Source organism: Sprattus sprattus (genome assembly GCF_963457725.1).
Source record: "Sprattus sprattus genome assembly, chromosome: 1".
Taxonomy (NCBI): domain Eukaryota; kingdom Metazoa; phylum Chordata; class Actinopteri; order Clupeiformes; family Clupeidae; genus Sprattus; species Sprattus sprattus.
The window spans coordinates 48,825,428-48,849,396 of NC_137920.1; the positions used below are offsets into that span (position 1 = coordinate 48,825,428).

Consider the following 23,969-nt stretch of genomic DNA (forward strand, 5'->3'; position numbering starts at 1 on the left):
TAGGGAAAGGTTTGGGCAACACAGATTAAAAGAGAGAGGGAACCAACCAAACTACTGTAGTGCCAAGGTGTACCCACACAGATCAACAATGCCGAGAGGAAACGAGATATTCGAGAACATCAGGAAGAAGGTACTGACAGCCCATCAGTCTTGGGAAAGCTATAAGACCATCTCCAAAAGATTCCAGCTCCATCCATCCATCCAAGACAAATCATTTTGAAATGGAGGGCATTCAACATTACCGCATCTCTGCCTAGAAGTGGACGCCCATCAAGATCATCACCAAGAAGCACCAGAAGAAGAATAGATCAGGTAAAAGTCAACCCACACATCACCTCTAAAGAGTTTCGGACCTCTCTGGCAGCATCTGGGGTAAATGTACATGGGTCTACAATCAGACGAAAATTGTTGGTTTTGATCTTGACAAAATAACTCATCTGTCCAAAGAAGGGACTTCCAGAAGGCCTTTGGTTTATCCAAGTGCTCTCGGGCAAAGTTGAAACGGGCAGTTTTGTTCTTTCTTGAGAGCAGAGGCTTCCTTCTAGCAACCCGATCATGAATGTCATGTCTATTCAATTTTCGTCTGATTGTAGACCCATGTACATTTACCCCAGATGCTGCCAGAGAGGTCTGAATTAGTGAAGCCAGTTCGTATCAGTATGTGCTCTACTTATACTCATACTAATGTTAGTCTGCTATGCTTAAACATCTTTTCTTACTTGCTCTGGTGCATTTCCAAATTTGTCATTTATGTGTGCACAGTAGTTAGAGAGAATGAAGTTCACGCCTTTTCTCTTTTGCCAGGGTCCCAGACAGGTCACCCCATTGAGGAGACTGTAGAGGTTTCCTCTGACAGCTCTATGTCGGGGAGCGACACCCTTGAGGTGCGTTGAAATTCACATGTGAACACCTATGGGAATATCCATTACCAACCCTCACAATCACATGTGCCATATTGCTTAAGTATTACCAGCTCGTCATTCTAAAAATTAACCAAACTGTGCCTTCACAACAGCGGCATGTTCTCTTTCAGGTGAGATGCAGTGTACCTCCTGGCACACCGTCCCCACAAGAAGAGACCGGACAGTCTTATGGTCTGCCCGGACATGTGACAGAGGACTACAGGCTGGAGGTAATATCACAAACAGACATGTAAAAATAGTCTGGTTCGGCCAGACTTAACTGCTGGATAATATTGCTATTGTTATTCTCATATTCATTAGCCAGCTACTGTTTTGTGTGTTTCTCAGGGCGGTGATGTTATCATCTCTGGTGTCCAGTCAGGCAAACCTGTTCTGGCGTCACTGAGTGACAGGATGGACATCATCAGGGCGATGCTGCTCCAGCCCCAGTCTTGGTTGGATGACTCTGCCGTCGATCATGCCATGGCACTCCAGAGGTTCCAATACCCCCATGTCGGAGGCCTCCTCTCCACCACCTCCCTGGCCCTATTGACACCTCTACCAGCACCAACCCAGGGATTCGTACAAATAATGAATATTTGTGGGAATCACTGGGTTGTGGTAAGTAATGTCGGCTGCAGGGTAGGAGAAGTAAGCATCTTTGATTCCCTGTATCGTACTTGCACCGATGACTTTGCTGCCCAAGTCACTGGCATTCTTCAGTTTGCAGGGAAGACAGTTCGCCTGCAGTGGCCAGACGTCCAGGGACAGAAGGGGGGTGCAGATTGTGGACTGTTTGCCATTGCAAACAGTCTTACTCTCTGCAGAGGTGAGGATCCTCTCACGGTACCACCAAGACCACATGCGGACTCATCTCTGTTCCTCTTTACAGGCTGGCCAGTTAGCGCCATTCCCCAGCACGAGGAAGAGTGCCTCTGCTGTTCCGGTTTACTCCATGGAGTTAACAAGTCTGAGACACAGAATAAATGTGTCTCTAACTGGTCATGGAAGTCAGTGAGGATCAGGGGGTTCAGCAACCGTACATGCAAAGGTAATCAGTTAAAGTTCATCTGATCTTTTTATATGATTATTATTTATTAAAAAAACGAATAAAAAACAGAAGATTTCGCTCTAGTATTAATCATTAGAATAGGTTTAATTATTAGTTATTGCCTAATTTAAATTGTTTAAATAGTTTTATGTGTCAATCATACATACAGTATAGGGGGAATTAGGGTGGTGTTGCTAAAATATTGAGTGATGCAAAACTAAAAAAAACCTCTCTATGGCCTGTACCTTGACGTTGGTGAGAGGGCTTTCTACTAAAACAGGCCTTAGAAACGACATGCCACATCCATGTATCTGAGTGCACATCTACGTTTTTTTGTGATCACGCCTTGTCATCAGGCCTTCTCTGTTACTTGCTGCCTTTCTCTGTGTCCCTTAGCGGTTCCAGGTGTGATCGTGGGCAGGACTGTCACTTAACAGCTGATCGACTACACCAGCGTGAAGGAGCTGCCCCTGTGACCTGAATCGCATTTCATGACTCTGGAACATTCGACATGCACACAGCACATTCCACACATTACAACAACTGATCACTTTGTGATCAACTTTAATTATTAAATAAATCTATCATGTTGTGATTGCATTCCAAAAGCCTCTGCCGTCCTATTACCTTTACGGTAACAGCGATAATGAAATTGTGGGTTGTTTGGGGAAAAACATTATTAAATATGTATTACTATCAAGTGCTGGTTAAGTGTTGCTTACCTATGTATGCTAAAGAGTTTTCAATTGGTTAAATTATGTTCTCAAATAAAGGTGGTGCACACACCATAAAACAAGTCAAAGTGCCATCTTAAGAGTGCAGGAACTCTTTCTTTATCATGGGATTTGTTGATGGAAAAACGTTCCATTGAAATGGCCAAATAACTCAAAAATGTTTTACATAAGGTATTAGCTTATTTATGGAGCAAGATGGCTGGCTAGGTGGGAGAATGGACGTTAACTTTTAATTGGGTAAATGTATTATGATATTTACTACCGTGTAAATTAATTTCTGCACATATATAAAATATTCTGTGCCCGTATGTTCTGTCTTTCGCAATTGCATAAACAATGAAACATTGGGTGGTGTGAAATAGTTGCAACGAGTTTTCCAAACACTTTCAGAGAAGTAGATTAGGCGTTTGTTAGCATTTCTGTAAAGACGGGAGAAGTTTTCCATCTGCTCAATAGGTAAGTGTCTGTTCGTTGGTGTGAAAGATCGTGACAACTGATAAACCGTGTTTAAACCATATCTATTCTATACGGTAGGCATTTTCTACATCAGAGTTTAACATAAAACATGTCTCGTCATTCAAAGTGAAACTGAATTGTCGCCCTATATAGTCCTGTCAGTCTTTTTTGTGTTGTACGGTGCCAGGACATAAAAGTTTAAGAACAACTGCGATAGCTTTGAGTTCACAGCCAAACTAGTCTATATAGGAGGAGTCCTTGTTAAGTTTGAGACGTCCAAAGCGAGCTTTAAATAAACAGAATAGGTGATATTAAGTTATTTGATACGTATTTATCGCCGTAATTCCCTAGTAATGTTCGTCGTGACATGAAGATTCTATATCATTCACGTGAAAAACCAAAACAGCTGATCGGAACGTCTGTTGTGTCTTCCGGAACTTCTCGCTAACCGGAATAAATTAAAATAGTTTTCACCATAGTCTATACAGTTTATAGAGTAATGAATCTTATATTTATAAAAAGTAAAGTACTTGATACTGTTTGATGATGTTCTCTAATTAAGAAATATAGTACTCGTGGGAGTGGGGTAGGTAAGGGATAATCCCACGGGTGTTGTTGCCTACGCCACTCGGCCTTCGGCCTCGATGGCTACGGCCGAACACCACCCGTGGGATTATCCCTTACCTACCCCACTACCACTCGTGCTATATTTCTTAATTAGAGAACATCATTGAACAGTATCAAGTACTTTACTTTTTATAAATATAAGATTCATTACTCTATAAACTGTATAGACTATAGTGAAAACTATTTTAATATCTCAAATGTTTTAATAATAATAATGCCTTTGCACTTTATTAAGAAATTATTCTATTAATGAAAATTGTAGTTAAAAAAGCTCTTAGGGTCTAGCGTTGTGGACACAATAGCACTGCTGCTAAAAACCATCCTTGGAGAAACACTAATGCACAGTTCGAACAGTCATTTTGATGCATGCAGATTCTGTGTGTTAAGCCACTTGCCCTGCTTTTTTTAGAAACTTGAAGTTGACGCAAAACATTAGTAAACAAACAGATCTGTTTGCAAGAATTTTGAAAAACCTAGAAATAATTCAACATCGTGGTGAAATCTAGAAAAAAATATTATGTTGGTTTATATATAACACCCAGCGTAGTCACCTTCGGTGAGTTATTTTAACCAGGATTCTTGGTTAACTTAATGATAATTGTGTTCTGTACCAACCTGTCCAGCAAAATGCTCTATATATATGGGGAATATTAAGATAGTACACAGTCAAATAGGTAAGGGTTAATGAATGATACAGAGGTAGGGTGGCAGAAAATAATATATGTTTGAGGTGGTAGGCTAATGCATACCTCGAAAGTAGATTCTTTTCTGCTACCAGAACGCCATGGCCATTATCCCACTTATGCCTAGTTTGTTAGCTACGCCAGCCATTCCTAGGTACACAGTCGTTACCTCAGCAAATTGACGATGGCTTATGCCGAAACGTGTCTGGAAATAAACTGGTCTAAATAGCAAAGAGAAAAGCTTGAGAGTGCGGTTTTATTCTACTCAAAGTTAACATTATTTTACTCGCACCCGAAAACGCATTTATTTTTTGGAAGTAGAGCGCGCCTATCCCTACTAATCGGGCTCCCCTCCCAGGACAAGGCTGAAAGTGAAGGCAATGATAAACCCATCGCACAAGGTTTATACAGACAGAAGTTAAGCTTTCAGCAGTGATAACCACGTGGTGGATTTCTCACGTCCAAGGCACAAGGTCGGAAGAAACACAATTCCCTTCTTATCACCTCTGGTCTAAACATGCTCTTGTTCATATTTCATAGGTGGAGATCCCGGGGGGGACGGGGGGATGTGTCCCCCCCTCGCATAAAGTTGTCCCCCCCCCCCAACAGATTTGAAAAAAATATATATTTATATAGTAATATGAAATAAACTAGGGTTAGGGTTATTATAAACGTAAAATAATGTGCTTTTTAAGTGTTGAAAAATCATGATCCCCCTATTCCTCAAAGTGGATCGGTTCACATGCTGTTTCCAAAGGGCGGAGCTACAGCTCCGTAGCCTGGGTGCCATCCGTTTGTACTAGTGATGGGAAGTTCGGATCATTTTACCGACTCGAATCTTTGAATCTCGTCGAGTCATTCGTTCATTTCAACGGGGGGGTGGGGGGAGGGGGTGCTACTCAACATTTTTAAATTTTATAGCCAATTCACTGGCGTAAATACGTCCACTACAAACACGTATCATATTTTCATGGAGGTTACTACATGTAAACCAGTAGATACTAATTCCTGCATTCAAATAATATATTATGAAAGTTTGGATGAAATGGTCATTTATTATCACATAAGCATTTAATTATCACGGCAAACAATTACGCTGCACTGAACTGTAAGTAAAGTTTTAAAAAGTTAAAATAACTAAACCTGTAATTATTTCTTGTGAATGAATATCATTCACGTCTTACTAAACATAGACACTCGAAAGTGAACGAGGTTAATAAGTCCTTTCTGTTTCCTCTTCTGAGCCTATGCAGGTTACGTGAAAAAAATATCCAGAGCCCCGTATCCGAAGACCCAGTCAAAATGAACGAAACATTTCGGTTTTCTCTAGCTTCCCATGCTGAGCCTATGCAGATCACGTGAAAAATGATCCAAATACTTGTATCCGGCATATGACCTAATCGTTCACCTCCCGACCGTCTTTGGATCAACGTTTCGTTCATCTGCCGGATATCGGTCTTTCGTTCAATGATTCGTTCTTTTGCCGGATATCAGTCTTTCGTTCAATGTTTCGTTCTTTTGCCAAACGTGTCTTTGGGTCAATGATTCGTTCTTTCGCCAACCGTGTCTTTGGATCTATGATTCGTTCATCTGCCGGATATGGGTCGTTGGATCCTTTTCCATGTGACCTGCATAGTCAGCTAGAGGAAACAGAAATGATTCGTTCTTTTTCCGACTGGGTCTCTCGGATACGGGTCTTTGGATCATTTTTCACGTGACCTGCATTCAACAAATCAATTCTGTTTCCTTGGCTTAGCCAATGCAACAGTCCCAGTTGTCCCGATGCGCGGTCATGAACGAGAAAAAGAGCGAATCTTTTTTTGAGAGGACTCGTTACTCTCGAGTCGTTGTAAGGATTCGTTCAAAATGAACGAATCGTTCACGAACGACACATCACTAGTTTGTACGCGTTCCACTGATCAAGCTGAACAAATGTTTGTTCAGCGAGAAGGCAGCAGTCAGTGTAACGCGTACAAACGGATGGCACCCAGGCACGGACAGCTCCGTGTTCCAGAGAGTCAATCTGCCCACACCGGTCAGTTTGTGAGATTGTTTCTTCCTCCCTCCCTCTCCCGCTATGATACACAATATGTAAAGATATTTACCTCATTCTCGAAACGCAGTAAGAACGTGTTAGAAGAAGTTTTTCTAAACTCCATTTACGAAGTTCCAATCGATATGCACAAGTATTCATACGTTTAATAATGGATTGATATGACAACGTGAACGTTTGCCGATAACACCTGTAATTAACACCCTTACGATAGCTAGCTAGACAGTTAGGGCAGGTTAATGCTTGTTAATAAATGTAGGGTTCATCTCAGTGCCTCTCCAGATTAGTTAAATTAACTGAAGGTTAATTAGTCATTTTTTTTGTCCGGTCCATGAACAATGCTGGTATTATCAGCATGGGGTGAGAGTGGTTCAGTGGGTAGAGAGGTCGTATCATAATCAGAAGGTTGCTAGTTCAATTCTCAGTTGATTGGAGCGTCCTTAACCTGTTTAGAACTTATTTTGAGCATCAAGTTCTCTTGAACTTTGAACATTATTTGTCTGTGAGTATTTTTTTTTATGTTTGTCGATGTGATAAGATAATTCGGTATTTAGAAGTTTATGCTAGCTCTCGTGAAAGCTATTTTTTTCATGTCTCCCCCCCCCCCCCCCCCGGGATTACTCTCTGAAATGTTAACATGTATTGTCCCCCCCTACACTGAAATGGGATCTCCACCCCTGTATGCAGACTAAGTGGCACCTAATATCCGAAGTAACACACACGCAGAAAGACAGAAAAGCCATGTTCCTGCTGACATAAGCACATGATTCATACAATGAATGTATTAATACAAGGCACTTGATTATTATATTCTAAAGTCATTAACATTGCTTGGAAATTATCTCCATCAGTTATCATACCTGCTGGTCTGCCTGTATTTTGCGGCCCACGACTCTGTAGGAGTTGTTGCTGGTATTGTGGTATATTTGGAGCCGGCTAACACTTTGAACACCTGGCCCTGCAGGTATCCACCGTTTAGTGGCATCCTCATACAGCATGACTGTAGCTCGAGCCTGGCAGATGCTGGTCTCACTGGCATGAGAGAGACATTGGAGAGGGCCAGATAGGATTCAGAAACATATGACCACATTTAGTTTGAACAAGTGAATTATTTATGTACTTATACAAAAGATAAGACTGAAAATACTGTGTATACAGTAAGATACAGTACATTGCTTGCTATGAATGATTCCAATGCTAACTCTAGTGCAGAGAAACCCATTTGGTGGACAGAACAGGAAACACTGGGTCATGTCTGTACTGGTGGTTCTGTGTAATATTAACTTGAGTCTAATCACAATTCAATTCTATCATCTCTGAGACTTTTCCTCAAGATCCAGTCGTAAAACACATGATAAAAAAAAAATATGAATAATTTCAGTTCTACACAGGACTAAATAAAGTTCAAATCCTTGTGCTATTGGTCTGGGTTCTCCCACGCCTTACATTCAAGTAATCTTAACCAAACAACCTAAACCCTGTATTTTGACACATCATATTATACCACAACTACAACCTTTGCCCAGCCAGGAGAAGCAGTGGGTGGACAGTGGTGGATGTTCTGTATGCTTCCCCTTGGAGCTCAATGCCCCAAACCGTCTATGCTTTGACGGAGAGATTTGTCTAAGCCGCCTCCACGCCATGAAGGAGAACAATCCACGTATCCAGACAAACATTAGTAAGTATCCAGATTGACTGAGGAGGCATTCTCACAAACAGAAAAGTGATGGTAATAAAATGACCATAAATAGAAATAGGTCACATTTACACCATGCATAGCAGTGACGTGTGTCAAAACACTCTCAGGTGGTGCAATCCAGAGTGGGGTAGAGAGCCAAGAGCTATCATTGCACTAAACAATGCACAAAACTAACCTGTATTTGTCTGTCTGTATGATGTGTAATATGTTTTGTGTGTTTTTTTAAAACGTGTTTTTACTTAAGCTGAGTATTTATAGTGTAAATCTGTATAGTTATATTGTATATATTTGTATTGGTTTTTTACTCTTCAATTGCACTGAAGTCTGAGAGCTGCCACCTCAATTTCGTTGCACTTGTGCAATGACAAATAAATATATTCTATTCTATTCAACAGACTGTCTGAGCTGAAGACAGGATGTGCATGCGAGTAGCTTCCTCTCCCCCTGCAATGTAAACCCTGAATCTCTGTGTGTGATACTTCCTGTGACACCGTACTGACATTTTGACCACTGAAGTTTCCGACACTACAGTTTCTCACAGCCACCAAATAAGGATTGGCAAGTTGTTTAGCTTGCTGTTGTTGTGAAATGGAAGCGGTGTCAGCACTAACATGAATAGGCAATCTGATATGAATATGCAAGTCAACAGTATAGGTTTAGGGCCTTGTGGGAACATGCTCGAACACAGCAAAACAGATATTTGGGGAAACAGGAAATAGTGGTGAGCTATGCAATAGTTTTGGGGCTATGCAATAGTTTGCTGTTGCATGGCAAATCACCATGTTCCCATCCTCAACATCATTTACCAACCTAACCTGTCTCCGAAGCAATCACTAATCTATTACCTCTCAAATGTAATTATATCTATTTGTGTGTCATTTACACCTCCCACTGGAAGCACATCATCTCTTGTGTTCATTGCCTCTGCAGCCTCAATGCAAAACTGCAAAGTGCTCATGTGCGGTCACAGTCTTCACCCAACAGTCTGCACATCTCATTTCTCCTCATTTCTCAGACCTCATTTCTCAAGCACACTTAGAATAATGGATCCTAATTCCAATGGAGATTGTAGATTGAAGCAAAGTGTATGTTGTAGAAAACAAACAGAGGGAAAGTGCTTTTATTCTAAACAATAGTAGAAATCAGCTGACTGATATGTGGTGTTTTCATACAATAGCCTAAGTAGCTCTTCAGAATTAGTTCCCTTTCAAAGAATGAAAGAGGAACTTGACATGCACAACTTATCTGCTACTGAACTCCGGTAGCCATGAGTGTGACCTCCTGTTCTGGGAACCCTGCACACCTGTAGTATGGATCTGAGAGGACACTGGCTGTGGGGTTGAATGCTTTTTCTAAACCAAATTAAATTTGGCTAACCACTGCTTGATACAAATAGAGAACATAGAATTCTAGAGTTCAAGTCTTATCTAAGTTGTCTATATAGACATATCAGTATGCGTAGGCGATCACCATGAAATGAAGGGACTACTCTACATCATCATGATTCAATGATTCACGAATCAATGATAAATATACATTGATATCAAAATCTGACACAAAACAGCTGCAGTACTTTTTTAATCAGTGAAATATATAAGCACCTCTATTGAGAAAAATGTGGGTTCACAATGGCTAAAACCAAAAGGTGTGTATTTACGCCCTAGCAATCTTCTTCCACGTTAACAAAGTTTGCTGTGTGAATGCAATGCCTCTGCCTCTTCAACATGTCTGCTGAACTTCCTTACAAAACTGTGCCATAACTGTTCCGTAGCCAAATTGATCTGATTGACTTATTTCTATCTGAGACCACATGATAGACATACTCTGGGATATTATGGAACATTTTACTGACCATTTGGCGAGACTTTTTCCAAGTTACTCAGAAGCACAGCTGTATGACATTTGTCCGTCATGAAGGAAGGGCGACATAAAAGGAAACAAGTTGTGCTTCACCCAAACAACAGTTGTTTGTGAAATCAACCATAGTACTTGCAACACACCAACTACTTTCTACAGTCCAAGGGAAAATTCAGGTGTGATGATCCTTGGTTTAGAGTAGTAGGCCTACACTCAGTAGCCTTAAGATTGACACTTTCATTTCTCAATTTGTCATAAACTTGTAGTGGTTTAACTGATAAACTACAATGCTTTCCTTAGGTGATAACTACAAATTCAAAGCAGCCTCTGTGGAACAACAGTGATGATTTCCATCTGTAATTAACATCCTAAATTATCTAATCTGAATCTATACTATCTAGGTTCAATTCAAACTGCAGACTAGGCTTCTTATCTGTGCACACATGTCACAGTCAATCTGTCAAGAGTTCTATGCTAAAATTTGTACGACATCTCAATAGGGAAAAAAGTCACAATTGTCATCTCTAAAACTGAAGACAAGGTTATAACAACTGAAGAACCAATATTTTCCAAAAAATCCTTACCTCATTGTGGCGAAGATCCGAACCTAAGTTTTAGATTACGTAGCCTAATTATTGATGTATCACACCTTTTTCTGTACAAATTCCAAAAGATCATAGGACATTACACTTTAATACGACTAACTACACGCATGCAGTCCTCGTCGTGTTTGAGTGAAAATGAACTCACAAAGGCTCCGTAACCGATTTCCTGGGTTCGCAGAGAGGAAGGCTTTATTTAGCCTTGAGAAAGCGATTGAAACAGATGAATCAATTCCCCAAAATGCAACTTTCAGTAAACGCCCCCTACTTGTGTTCTGCAGCATTAAGGAGCCTAACCCGCTGAGCCATCGTCCCTTTTCTTATAAACAATAAATTCGTACCGTACTCAGCACAACGTAGTCAAAAACAGCCTATATAGACTACTGACCAAGTTTGTCACATTTGTTACGCATCAGTTACAGTTAATATAATCTGCAGCGGTTCCACAGGAATGAGCAGACCTAAGATAATTATTATCTCGTTACATTTTACTGATAGATAAAGACCTAGGCTAAAGACATCGGGTGCCTGTTTATTGGGCTACCTAGGCTGCATTCTGAAAGATAAGTCCCGTCTGTGCACGTCCTGCCACCTGTAATGTTGGCCAGACACTAGCTTAAACCTAAAAAGGTCATTATTAATCCTGTCTCAATAGGTTTTGGATTTATTTTGATTTCTGCCGTAGGCTTCTAACATCTTGTCACGGAAGATGTAACTTTACTGTAAAATAATGATGTGTGTACAGTACACAATATGTGAGTTAAGAAGTAGGCTAGCCTATAGAGTGCATACTTTTTAACTTAATTTCTCTGAATTGCATTGTTTTATACATCAATAGAAAAAAACGTCCAGAATAATTAGAGCAGGTCCATAGTCATACACAGTAACAGAGAAAGCAGATGCAATTCAACTCACTGGCTAGGCAGGCTGTAAATCCAGTCAAACCAGGCAGAGTCCAAAACCAGAGAAGTTGCACAGAGCATGAACGCACAAACAGGACCTGGAAATACAGGGTGAGAAACCAAAAGCACATGGATGCGGTAAAGTCCACAAGCAAAAGCACGGTTGCTCAGGAGGGCAGTTCAGTGACCAGGCAAACAGGGCCTCTGGGATGATGGGGTGTGCATCTCCAGACCAGGTTGGTGCATGTGCAGTTTTTTATCTGGACTGCGGAGATGTCAGTGAACTGCTCCTGGGGTTCTCACTGCTCCAGGGGGTCTCACAGCTGGCGTCGCTTTGCTCGCCTCTAGCCTCATGCAGCTCCGCTGGCACAGATCCTCAGCTGCATGTATGGTCTTGGCGTGCTGCCCTCGGGGAAGGGTATGGCATGGTGTTTGCCTACCCGGTGACCCTCACCTGCAGCAACCTCTTCCTCTTCACCCACGCCCTCTGGACAGTAGCAGTGTGGTGCCTGCCCTGTGCCTGCCCTGCCTGGTGGTTGTGGCTCTTCGGTTCCGGGCAGCACGCCGGGGTGGACGAAGGAGGTAGTGGACCCAGTGTCCCAGGTAGGTGAGAGGGATATCGTTCAGAGGGGAGCGCAGGATGTGCTCCACTTGCTCCAGAGAGCTGGGGCCCTAAGGCGGATCTGCTCCCTAGCTGGGCGGCAGTCGAGGCAGCGGCGGGTCCAAGGGGTCCCGGTGTGGCAGTGTCCTACCTCCGCTATGGGCTGGCAGGCATGCCCAGCCGCGGTTCTGGCACGGTCACAGCGGGGTCCCCAGGTCCAAGCTGGAGGTGCTGGAGCAGGCGACTTGCTCCTCTCTTATAGTCCAGGCTGGGGAACGCTGGCACCATCTGCTGCTGGCTCAAGGGCGGGGACACTGTCAGATCCAGCCTTGTTAAAGGAATGTAGCTCTCTGGCTGTGCCCTACCCTGGTACAGCTCTTTGATGCCTACCTTTAAGATTAGTCACATAGCTTACCTTTAAGATAATAAAGTTACATAGCCAACCTTTAAGATTATATAGTTACATAGCCTACCTTTAAGATTATATAGTTACATAGCCTACCTTTAAATAAACTGTAATGATTGAAAAGTTGTTAGATGGAATCATAGGAATGAACATGTGTATTAGCCATTGGCTGAACTATTGAGACCAAGACAAGTGGGAAAATCTATGGATTTCTGAAGATGGATGTGGATATTGCACATTATGCCTAAAGATGACATATAAAGCAGTTGGTGATTAGTATTATGACCATCGATTTATTTAAAATAGCAACATGCAACTTAAGCCCTCTTTCACACCAATTTGACTTGACACATTCTAGTGAAGCAGCTTATCACAGCACAAAAAGTTTGCTTGCTGGCAGCTCAAAATAATGGTTTCTCTGAAGTCCCCAAGTACAATTGAACTATTTCCAGATGAATGAACAGTAAGGGTTTTGGTATCATCATCAAGGGCATTTATTCTGATACAGAGTGGTATCTATTGTCAGTGAGACATCGTCTTGTGTAGCCAATCCAAACATAAAGCCTGAATACCATCAGCCAATCCAACAGTGTTCAAAGTATTAAAGAATACACATGCCAAAGGTTGAGGGCCTGAAGTTCAGAGGTAATTTTCTGAAAGCTACAGAATTCCAAATCCTTTAATAGTAAATGTCTCTACTTGAGACAGGGAGGGCCTTGATGATTTAAGTGAGTTTAGATGCATGTGTGTGATGTTCCTTGTGGGACACATACTAGAATCACTAAAAACTTGAAAGTTGTACTGGAAAGGCTCACATTACAGTAGGCAACATTTAACAGTCAAACATGGTTCCTTTACCTGGTCATAGCTCAAGTTACTATGCAAATCAAATGAGAACAGTGCATGCCCAAAGACCGTCTTTGTCTCTGGAGGCCTTCCATAATATTAGCAAATATCACTCAGACTTGTTTTCTGTTGAAAGCATTCCTGAAGTTGTATTTGATTTAGTTTAATCCTAAAGTATAATTTCACCTCCTGATGTTATCCACTCTTTGTCATCTGTCTCTGTCTTTCTCTCTGTTACTTTGTCGTTCTGCCTTTTTGTCACTATAGATTTGAACTCCTCTGAACAACACTGCATTTGTATGTAATTACGGTATTAGACAAAGAGTGATTTTGTCAAATGTTCTATGTGTTCTACAAGAAGGAACAGTCGAGCACGATCACAAATCAAAAAGCTTTTCAGTAATGGTGTGACCTTGAGGACATTTGCATAGCGAGTGGTGTGTGTCCTGGCCAATTCATTTGCCTCTCAGTATTCAAAGAACTGAACCTCACGCACTGTTCACAGCTCAGCCATTAGATGCAGTTTGTGCTGTATCTACAGCTTACTTATGGCACAACTGTTGAGCTAAATGATGTAACCGGCCTACAAGAACAAAACAATGGCATACATGAAGTATCACTTCATTATCTTCTCTCCCACATTATGGCTTTCACTTTAAAGATGAATGAATAAAATGAAGATACATTTATGTCCAACCAAATCCACATTACAACCACTATCTCATTACCAACTTTGTCTTTTTGATGTTTTAATAAACACGAAGGAGGAGTATTTAAGAGCACTTGAGAAACTATCACATGACTAACAGTCAGTAAACAGTAAGAGACACATTTGAATGGCTTTTGTCTGAGAACCATAGTCACTCAAATCCATCAGACAATGGACTCAAGTGAAATGAAAGCATGCTTTTACTTGCATGTGGAGCTGTGCATGCTTCTGTTACTCCTCCAAGGCCTCTCCTTGGCCAGGCAGCTGACCATTTGCATCTGGTCTAGTTGAATGGGGAGACCAGATTGTTCTTACCTGGCATGCAAAACCTGTAGGGAGCCAGTTAAAGCTGTGCAAATGCATCTTCACACAGGTGTGTACACGTCAGTCAGTGCACCTAGGAAGAGTTATGGAAATGAGGACAGTGATTTTCTCTATGTCAACACTGAGGAGAGTACAAGAAGAGGTTGATGCACTGACTGAGGCTGGCTGAGAGGTTGAGGTCTTTAGTGGGATATTTCTTTTAAAACGGTGTTAACTCTAACAGGAGAATGCCTCGATCATTCTTGGTGAAACGGAAACAGGGAATTACTTTTGGGGGGAGAGAACCCAAAGAAACGGGTACGTTTGAAATCATATTTTTCTATTTTGCCTTTTCATTTGAACTTTAACTAGGGTTTGTTGGATTAAATAGGAATATATCCTGGATAACATCTTGGATATTCTGTTCTTGCTTCCCATAATGCATATATACTTTACAAATGAATACTCTGTACTTCACACTTTGGTACATTACGAATGCTTGTCAGTACTTATAGAATGGGATTAGAATTAGGTTTGAAATTCTCTAAAACTGTATGAAAAGTAATTCTAATTGCGCACAGAGGCTAGGATACATCTGTGATAAGTTTTTACTCCATTGGATTAAATATCATTGATGCAGTTGCAACTTCAACACAACAGATTGCAGTAAATCCTAGTCCTAAAAAGCAAGGTTCAATGTAGGATTGAAAAGAACAGAGTACAACACATGACAAACATCCGTAGACAAAAACACTGATTTTATGTGATAAAAACATGAACATTAATTTAATACAAATATAAATCTCTTTTTGTCAATATGTCTGTTACATAAAAGATGACCCAGGTCAAAATGCTTTGAGGAAAAAAATAAAAGATGCTCACTCACTTCAAAAGAGTTTGCTTAGATAAAATAGCCTAAGGTTTTTTATCTAAATATCGTTTCTTCAAATCCTTATCAGCAGGAAATCTAAAATATTTATCTGAAGGGCCAAACTTGATGACCCTTAATTAATGAATAGGTCCCCCCTTCCTATTCCCTAAATTGATCACCAATTATTTGCTGTTAATAACACTTAGGGCCAGTTAGTTGCCATTCTACCAGCTTTTCAGATTTTTTGCACAAATAACACAGTTATGGGAGCACTACATCAAATAACATTTCATTATTTAAACCAATCAGATCATATAATTACAGGCAATTACCACCTCCCAGCAGAACCTCCTGTTAGCCCTGAGGCTGGAGCACAGCAGCAGCCACACCCAACCAAGAGGGCTATGTTAGAGGACCGCCCTGAGCCTGGACCTCAACTGCAGCCACACCCAACCAAGAGGGCTACGCTAGAGGACCGCCCTGAGCCTGGACCTCAACTGCAGCCACACCCAACCAAGAGGGCTATGCTTGAGGACCGCCTTGAACCTGGAGCAGAGCAGCGCCCACAACCAACCAAGGCTATGCTAGAAGCCTTCCACAAGTGCTATTCACTGCCCATTCAGCATTCGATTCAAAACCCCTTTTACAGCAATGTTGTACCAGAAGCACCACAACTGAAGGTAACTGATTTATCATGTGTTGGTCAGAAATAAGCTTGGATTCTGATTTTATGAAAGTAATTGGTTTCCAATCTCCCGTTCCTCACAGGCCCATGTTGCCTCCAGCCCCAGTGATTTCCTGTGTCCAGTGTGCCACAAGGGGTTCCCTCTGCAGCGGATGCTGACTCGACACCTCAAGTGCCACAGTGTAGTGAAGAGGCATCCTTGTAGATTTTGTGGAAAGGGATTCAATGACACCTTTGACCTCAAGAGGCATATGCGTACTCATACAGGTGAACATACAAAAACATGTTACAGAGACAGATGATAACATGGCAGTAGGCCAAGACTCCTAGCAGAAGCCAGGCTTCCTCAGAATTCAATTATTTCACATCAGTATATTTCAACTTTGATTATGTAGTATGTCATGTAGTATGGTGACAGGAAAACCTTTCAAAGTCATATTGCTGTAAGTCTCTTGCTTTAGAGCAGGGGTGCCCAAATTCTTTCTTGTCAGGGGCCAAAAATTAATCGGAGTGGAGGGCCGCGGGCCAAAACCAGAGTTTCATGTTAGGTCATGTCCCATTATATTGAAATGTATTGCATATCTGTACCCAATTCACATTACCGTTAATATACATACCTGCAAACTCAGAAGGGCTAAAAAAGGTGACAAACCAAGCCCCTGTAGGGGGGTCTGGGGGTATCCCCCCCAGATCTTTTTGTTATTTTAACATGTAAATTAAGCATTCTGGTATACTCCAAGATGAAAATAATGAGGAAAGATAACATTTGCTTCAGGTAAAAAAAGAAACATTTATTAACATATCATACTAATTTAATGTAATCTATTAGTATACACAGGGAAGATAGGTAGGGGACTTATATAATGGCCAATCAACTAACAGCAAGTTAAAGGTTAATAAACATGATTGCTTGCAGGCAACAAGAGTGACTGCTGATGTTTCGATGGAAATACTCCCATTATTTTCTATTTATCCGTCAAAAGAGAAAGATATTATGTGTAAGCTGTGCCGTGGAAACAAGCGCTGTGACAGCCCTTGACTCCAAAGGCTACCTCCACAAACATTTGTTAAGCCAACACGAACAGGTGAAACTTGTAGCAAGAGAGCGTCATGCCTTAACCTCAACTGAAGGACAGACTGCCCCAACTCAGATAGAGAGAGAGAGAGAGCTTGCACATTGACTACTGGTTGATTTCATATTTCATATCAACATTCTTTACACAAACATAAGTTAGGTACTTACAGTTGGCAGTTGCTAAACTCGTATTGACATTTTTTGAATTTGAACTCATGAATATGAACTTGTTCTACCTTTTCCCATTATACATGTAAGTTGAGAAGACTATAACATCAGCTAGATAACTAGCTATCATTTCATGCAAACAGAGCTCTTCCATTTAAATCGTTTAAGGTTAAGGTAAAAGCTAGCTAGTTGGCTAGCATAGCAACAAGATAACCATATATATGGATCTGTATTGACAAAAGGTCAATAGCGCCCCCCCTTGTCCCATCTGAAACAATGTTAAAACTGTGGCCAAGCAGTGAACTGCAACCAGTCTTAGTTAAATATGACATTGAAACCGAGACCCTGTTAAAAATGGGTTAAAATGCTGTCTAACGAATGACGTTCTAACTATAATTCTGACCGGAGCGCGGGCCAAAATAAATCCAGCGTGGGCCACATTTGGCCCGCGGGCCCCAAATTGGGCAGCCCTGCTTTAGAGTCACCTAGGCTTGCACATACACCTCACACCAGCGAGGGTATAAACGAGGCGATCACCGTTGAATGTTGCACCACTCTAATGGGATTGGTCATGAGAAAAACATGTGTAGAAGAAGCCCACTAATGTTTTACTTCCATTCAAACGTGCAGTAGAGTGGGTGGGTCTAACCTGGTGTTGTTTTCACACCGATCAGATCAGAAATATAGGGACGCCAAGAAATTACAAACTATTAAACTGAATGCCTTCCACTGAGTTTAGTCAGTGAACCGCCATTGTAAATGTGAGGTCTAAGATAATGGAGATACATCTCTTGTTGCATTTCTATATTGCCATGAAGCTTGAAGAATGGAATAAATGAAAGGGAGGAAAAGGCAGCTGTGAGACATCAGATGTGGAAACTGACAGTAGGTTAAACTGACAGTTGGATTAGGTTCACTAACCAAGTACGCCATGGCAGTGCGCAAAACACTAATTTTGCTGTGGAAGCGGCTCATCCTATGCCATGCCATGCTTACTGTTGAAGAGGACTTCTTTTGTGACTTACTGTTGTCTAGTCTTGTAAAAATAAAGATATTGCAACCAATATGCAAAAGAGGAGGGACTACATCATGTCGCTTGGTCCATGGTTACAGACGTCCACATTCATGTTGGGGCTTCATCAGTTTCAAAAGTGACACACCACTACTGAAACTGGCCAACAACATCAAACACTTGTATAAGAACATAGTTAGGGGTATTATCTGAAACTACAGACAACTATTGGTCATTTGTCACTGTCAAAAATCCATAAATAGCACTTTTCGTGTCATTCAGTTGATATTTTGAATTAAAAAGTAAAACAATGTAATTTTGCCTTTGCTTTGTATAGCTTTTTAAAAAGTTTTTTTTTTATCATTCTGAAGTCCAATTGACTGTCCCCAACTAGTCTTCCTCCCAATACAATTGCATGTGTCTCCTCTTTATGCAAGTATGCAATAGCAAAAGTACATTTCAGAACCCCCGTTTGATGACTGTCTTGTGTGCCTTGTTGCAAGGCATTCGACCCTATAGGTGTGAGCTCTGTGAGAAAGCCTTCACCCAACGCTGTTCTCTGGAGTCCCATCTGAGGAAGATTCACAGTGTGAGGCAACAGTACGCCTATCGCCAACGCCGCTCCAAGATCTTTGTGTGTGAGGACTGTGGCTTCACCACTGGAAGACCAGATGAATACTTCATCCATGTTCGGGAGCATCATCCTGGCAGTGCGGCCTTGCGGAGATACTTTCGAAAAAACATCCCTGACAGGACAGCCACAGCGGCTGATCATATCAATCCATTTATTCTTTACCAACCAGCTAGTTTCTACATCTGATCATATCAATCCCTTTCTACTTTACCAACCAGCTAGTTTCTACATCTAAAAAATTTTCTGCATCTTAAAGCGTAAACTCTAATTTTGCATATGGTTTCTAATTTGATTTTATTAATGAAAATTGTGTTTGATAAAACATTTAACTCACTGGAATCCTGGCAAATCTAAATAAAACACCCTCCACTACATTTATATTGCTGTGGATGTAGAGTTACATTTTTATGAATAAAATGTATTCAACACAAAGTCTAACTGAAAGTGTATAACATATAGAAAAACAAGGGTTCATCTAATCCACCCTTAATCTTTAAAATTGTCTATGTTCATGGTCAAGGTTTGTCTCCAAAAGTTGATCATAGCAGGGAAATGCTTTTTAAATTAGGTCTCCATGAAAGCAGTTTACAATACAACAATTTTAACAATAGCCTCAAAATCATAAAAGCATTAAATAGGCCATGTTTTTGAACAGGTTTATTATGATTGTAAGCGCAAACAAATACAACAAATGGATTGCCATCAGGGTACTGTTCGGCGTAGCTCGCTAAACGGTTTAGCAAGCTAGATTCCAGGCTAAAAAAAGAGAAAGCCCCTTTATCGGGTTCGGCGAAGCAACTTCTGATAAATTACCATAGTAACATATCTCTTAGCACTAACCTGCTCCAGGGCAGGCTAAAATAAGAGTACCTGGATTAAGTTTGCCACAAGTATGAGCGCTACCGATTCAGCCGACAAGGAATAATTCATTTACAAGACCTTCTCGAGTCATTCATTGCAAACACCACAGACGAACATTGAACGTCTTGCGCTTTTTTGCGAGTGGATACATACGTCTTTGATCCCAAGAAATTTGAGCACATAACCCATCTCCCTTAGAGATATCGGCGAAAGTTGTTTTACCTACCTAAGATCTTGATTTTATCATGTCCCTTCTACAATGACAATGTTATTAACCATACTTCATCAACAAATGCAACTTACATCATTGCAAACGTCTAGTTTTGCAAACGTGTCTAGTTATTGTGCAGTAGTGAATAAAGTACTCTGTCTACTACACCATATCATATCATTTTTGTAGAAAAAGATTAAGGTGGATGCATGATAACAAGATAGAAATACACACAATATATTTTCATTGCTTCAATTCATTGAATTTCTTATTAATACATTTACATTTAGTAATTTCGCAGACGGTTTTATTCAAAGCGATTTACAAGGAGATGTAAAACTACAATTAGTACGGAGGCGAAGGGGATCGAACTAGCGATCTGTTGCATGCAAACCATGAGCTCTAACCGCCGCACCAAAGTCACATATTCAACACCGGAAAAGATATCACGTCTTAGACAGCCTATAAACAGTTTCTTATATTGCTGTCGCAGCGGCGGCAGTGTTGGATTTGGACATGATTTTGGTCTTGAATTCTTCATAACGCGTTCATGGTGATATCCTGCCTTAGCGGAGAAAAAAATGAGTCTTTTTCTTTGAGTTTAGACTATTGTACCGTTAAAAAAAATCATGGTTTTGGTGATCGACCTTTCCTGCCTTTTGAAGCAGGACGTGCAGGCGCAATTTAGCTAACGAGTTTAGCCTGGGACACATTAACTTGACTATAAAGTAGTTTAGCGCCCGTCGCCAGACCGGTATAGCCTGTTCTCATTTAGCGAGCTAGATTATCTCATTTGGCGAGTTAGACTGATTATCTTAGCTTCAGTTCTACGCCGAACAGGGCCTTGGTTACAGACTACTGAATGCATTTTCAGTTTGTGCCACTTTATTACGCATATTCTCCCTCATAAAGACTCACCGTACAGCATGCCTATAGAGCACCAGAATGTATATTGTGTATCTAAACAAATATCTATATGAGATATGTATATCAGGTGGCAGACCGACAGTATTGTAGTCAGGTGGTCAGGATGTTTTGGCTCATCAGTGTATAAAGCAAATTATAATCATGGAGTCATTAGAATTCTCCACAGAGCTGGTGGAACTATGGTTAGAAAGGATTTGTGTACTCACCTTATTGACTGAACTGGCGTGAACTCGGTAACTAAAGATTTATCTACATAGTTCTTTACAAGACATGAAATCTACAGTAATAACCTGTAATACAAATTTAAAAAGAAATACAGCCTCAGTGGGTCAACATCATTTTCAAGAAGCTTGAAAGAAACTTCAACCAAGTGAAATAATTCCTATTCAGAGTGACAGGCCTGGTGTCGTCATCACTCCTGTCCCTGGCAGACTTGTCAGTTTGTCAGTAGTCTTCCTATTCCCCAGTCCACATCACGACAATACTGCAGTATGCAGCTTTAAAGTCAACCAAAAACATTACTATTTTTGTTTTTCAAAAAATTGTCACATTAGAATGAAATGTATCATCAATTAATTAAAATTAAAATTTTATAAAAAATGAAATAATTTAGATGATATCCAATCATACCACTTCATCAAACACCTCAGATTTATTTTGCAACTACCGAAAATGATGAGTGTTTTGGAGCACAAGCAGAGCAATACAGTACAAACATGTCAAGAGAGGAAACAAACATGTCAACAGAGGAAACAAACAGGCCAAACTAGAAGGCATCAGCGCTCATGTGTGCACCATGAGACTCCCTCAGGTGGCTTCTATTTGCAGTCCAAGCCTTTCCCTTTACTGCAGATAAATACAATTCCAGCATCCTGGAATTATTCCCGTCTTCCAAATTCACAGATACATTCAAAAGATTCCCATTGAGATTCATTGCACCACTTCAGCTTTCAGTTCTTTCAATAATAGAACTGTGAAAGGTAGATGGAACAGATCTAAGTGTACACACTATAAACCCGCTAAAGGCCTTCCTATGGCAGTTTAGTTAGATAGATAACATGGAGTTAAAGTCAGTTCTGGAGTGATTGGTTTCAAAACCTTAGACATAAAGCTTGTACTCTTATGTTATATTCATGGTGATGTTTAGTGACTTGTACACAGCAAGCATCACTGTTCTGCTACGTTAGCAGTAGGCTATATGTCTACATGGTTCAGGAATTGCAGTTGAGTTGAAGCGACTAAACATACTAACATTTCTGAATAACGATAGTTGACGCGCCACCCCCTCCATTACAGATGCCTGCGAGCCCGTACTGCCCTGCCTTCAGATTGTGCACCATGTGGCCAACAATTCTAGCTCCAGACATGCTAAAAAGAAGGAAAAGATTCAAACACGTTAGTGAAACTTGCAAAACTCATCCAATTCCAAAGCCATGTACAAGGTCTGTTCAAACAGCATTGAGTTTCGATCTCAGCAGTGTTCAAACACCAAGTTTAAAATATTCTGTCATAATCTTACCAGCCGAGTGGTACTAATGGTGCTTTCATGATCAACTGGGAAGTGCGAAAGTTCCGACCTCCAAATGGGAGAATACAACTGAACACCTTTCAACTGGGTAAACACCACAAGGAAAGTGGGAGATTTCTGAGAGCTCTAAGAAGTAGGTGTGACAACTCTCTTCATGTCAAAGTTTGTGGTGTTTTTTTTTTTTTTAATGTTCTGACATTGTACTTTTTAAATAATAGTCACAGTTTAGTTTTGTGCAACTAACGTCATGTTAACGCTCTGGCTCTACTTAACATTGCTATACTGTCAATACCGTTGTCTGCTTATTGTCATTATGTGATCTGGAAAATGTGTCACAAAAGTGATGTGCTTCTTGTTAAACAAATGTTTTGTTTAAAGGGATTTAATTATGACGATAATTATGTTACGCAAATGTATAGACACACCCAAGTAGTTTGATTATTCCTTTGTTTTGTTACTGGCACCTACTGTGTTCTCACGTGTGCAGTTGACGGTCCCTCAGTAAGGGTGGGGCTATCCTTTTAATTGCAATGATGGTGGTACCTGTGTTGGGAGTGAGATGGGATTGGAAGAATGGCAATGTTCTAGATACCTTGTGTGAAGTATGGATAGAGTTGCTGCAGCAGGCATTGCTATTTGTATGGACAAATAAGTACGGGGTTGGGGTTCTCTGGGAATGGGATCCCGGGTACCACTTTCGGCTATTGTACTCTAACACCCTTACTGATGGAATACATTTCTAAAAAACCCTGTTCATGACTTAAGAAAATATTAATTAAGTGCCTTGTATAAATACATTACCTTGCATGAATCATGTGCTTATGTAAGCAGGAACATGGCTTTTCTGTGTTTCTGTGTATGTGTAACTTTGATTATTAGGTGCTGACACCACTTAGGCCCCCTTTACACAGAGTCTAGATTCACTGAATCGGGTTCATTTTTCACACGAATCGAATCTTTTATTTGCGTAAGGATGGAGCCTGGTAACGAGGTACCAACACGCCTGTTGGTGGCGCTTTAGCGCTGCTACAGACAACTGAAAAAACGTGAAAAAACATAGAAGAAGACAGGAGGACACGGGTAAACAGCCAGTAGACAAGCTACAATTAGCAACGTTTAGCCTAACCGCATAGCATACATTTAATCTGCACAGTAATACATTATGGTGGTTAAATAAATTAGTGGTCAGAGCAGACTATAGGTTATGCGAAAATGAATTCTAATTTCTATTGTCTGATAATAAAGAGTTTGGAAGAGTGCAACATGACATGTCTGTCATCCCATTTCCCATGAGGCTTTGCTCCGTCCATTCTACATTAATTATGAACAAAAAAGCAAATTAAATCGCTGGCCAATTTATATATGTGGTTATGAAAGTTATGTGACGTCTGAATAAAAATAAATTAGATCAAGATAGGAGGCTAAACAAAAATCAGTAGGCTGGATTAATGAGAGTGAGTTCGAGACACACCATGAGTGTGATGTAGATAGACAACAAGTCTTGTTGTTGTCTATCTATTCGGATCCGATTCGGATCATTGCGGATACCGTGTGCGGATAGAGTGT

General features: G+C 40.7%; 2 protein-coding genes across 2 annotated transcripts in view; both read right to left on the reverse strand.

Annotated features, from left to right (window-relative positions):
* vaspa (vasodilator stimulated phosphoprotein a) overlaps positions 1 to 10,785 on the reverse strand; it is a 38,130-nt gene extending 27,345 nt beyond the window's left edge. Inside the window, exons 1-2 of the mRNA XM_080854709.1 lie at positions 10,647 to 10,785; positions 7,367 to 7,538 (exon numbers count right to left, since the gene is read on the reverse strand). Coding sequence (XP_080710835.1) covers positions 7,367 to 7,538; positions 10,647 to 10,651 — 177 coding nt within the window. The 5' untranslated portion in view covers positions 10,652 to 10,785. The remainder of the gene's footprint in view (positions 1 to 7,366; positions 7,539 to 10,646) is intronic.
* Positions 10,786 to 21,494: 10,709 nt separating this feature from the next.
* acat1 (acetyl-CoA acetyltransferase 1) overlaps positions 21,495 to 23,969 on the reverse strand; it is a 32,973-nt gene continuing 30,498 nt past the window's right edge. The window contains exon 12 of the mRNA XM_080835927.1: positions 21,495 to 22,243. Within this exon, the coding sequence (XP_080692053.1) occupies positions 22,123 to 22,243 (121 nt within the window). The 3' untranslated portion in view covers positions 21,495 to 22,122. The remainder of the gene's footprint in view (positions 22,244 to 23,969) is intronic.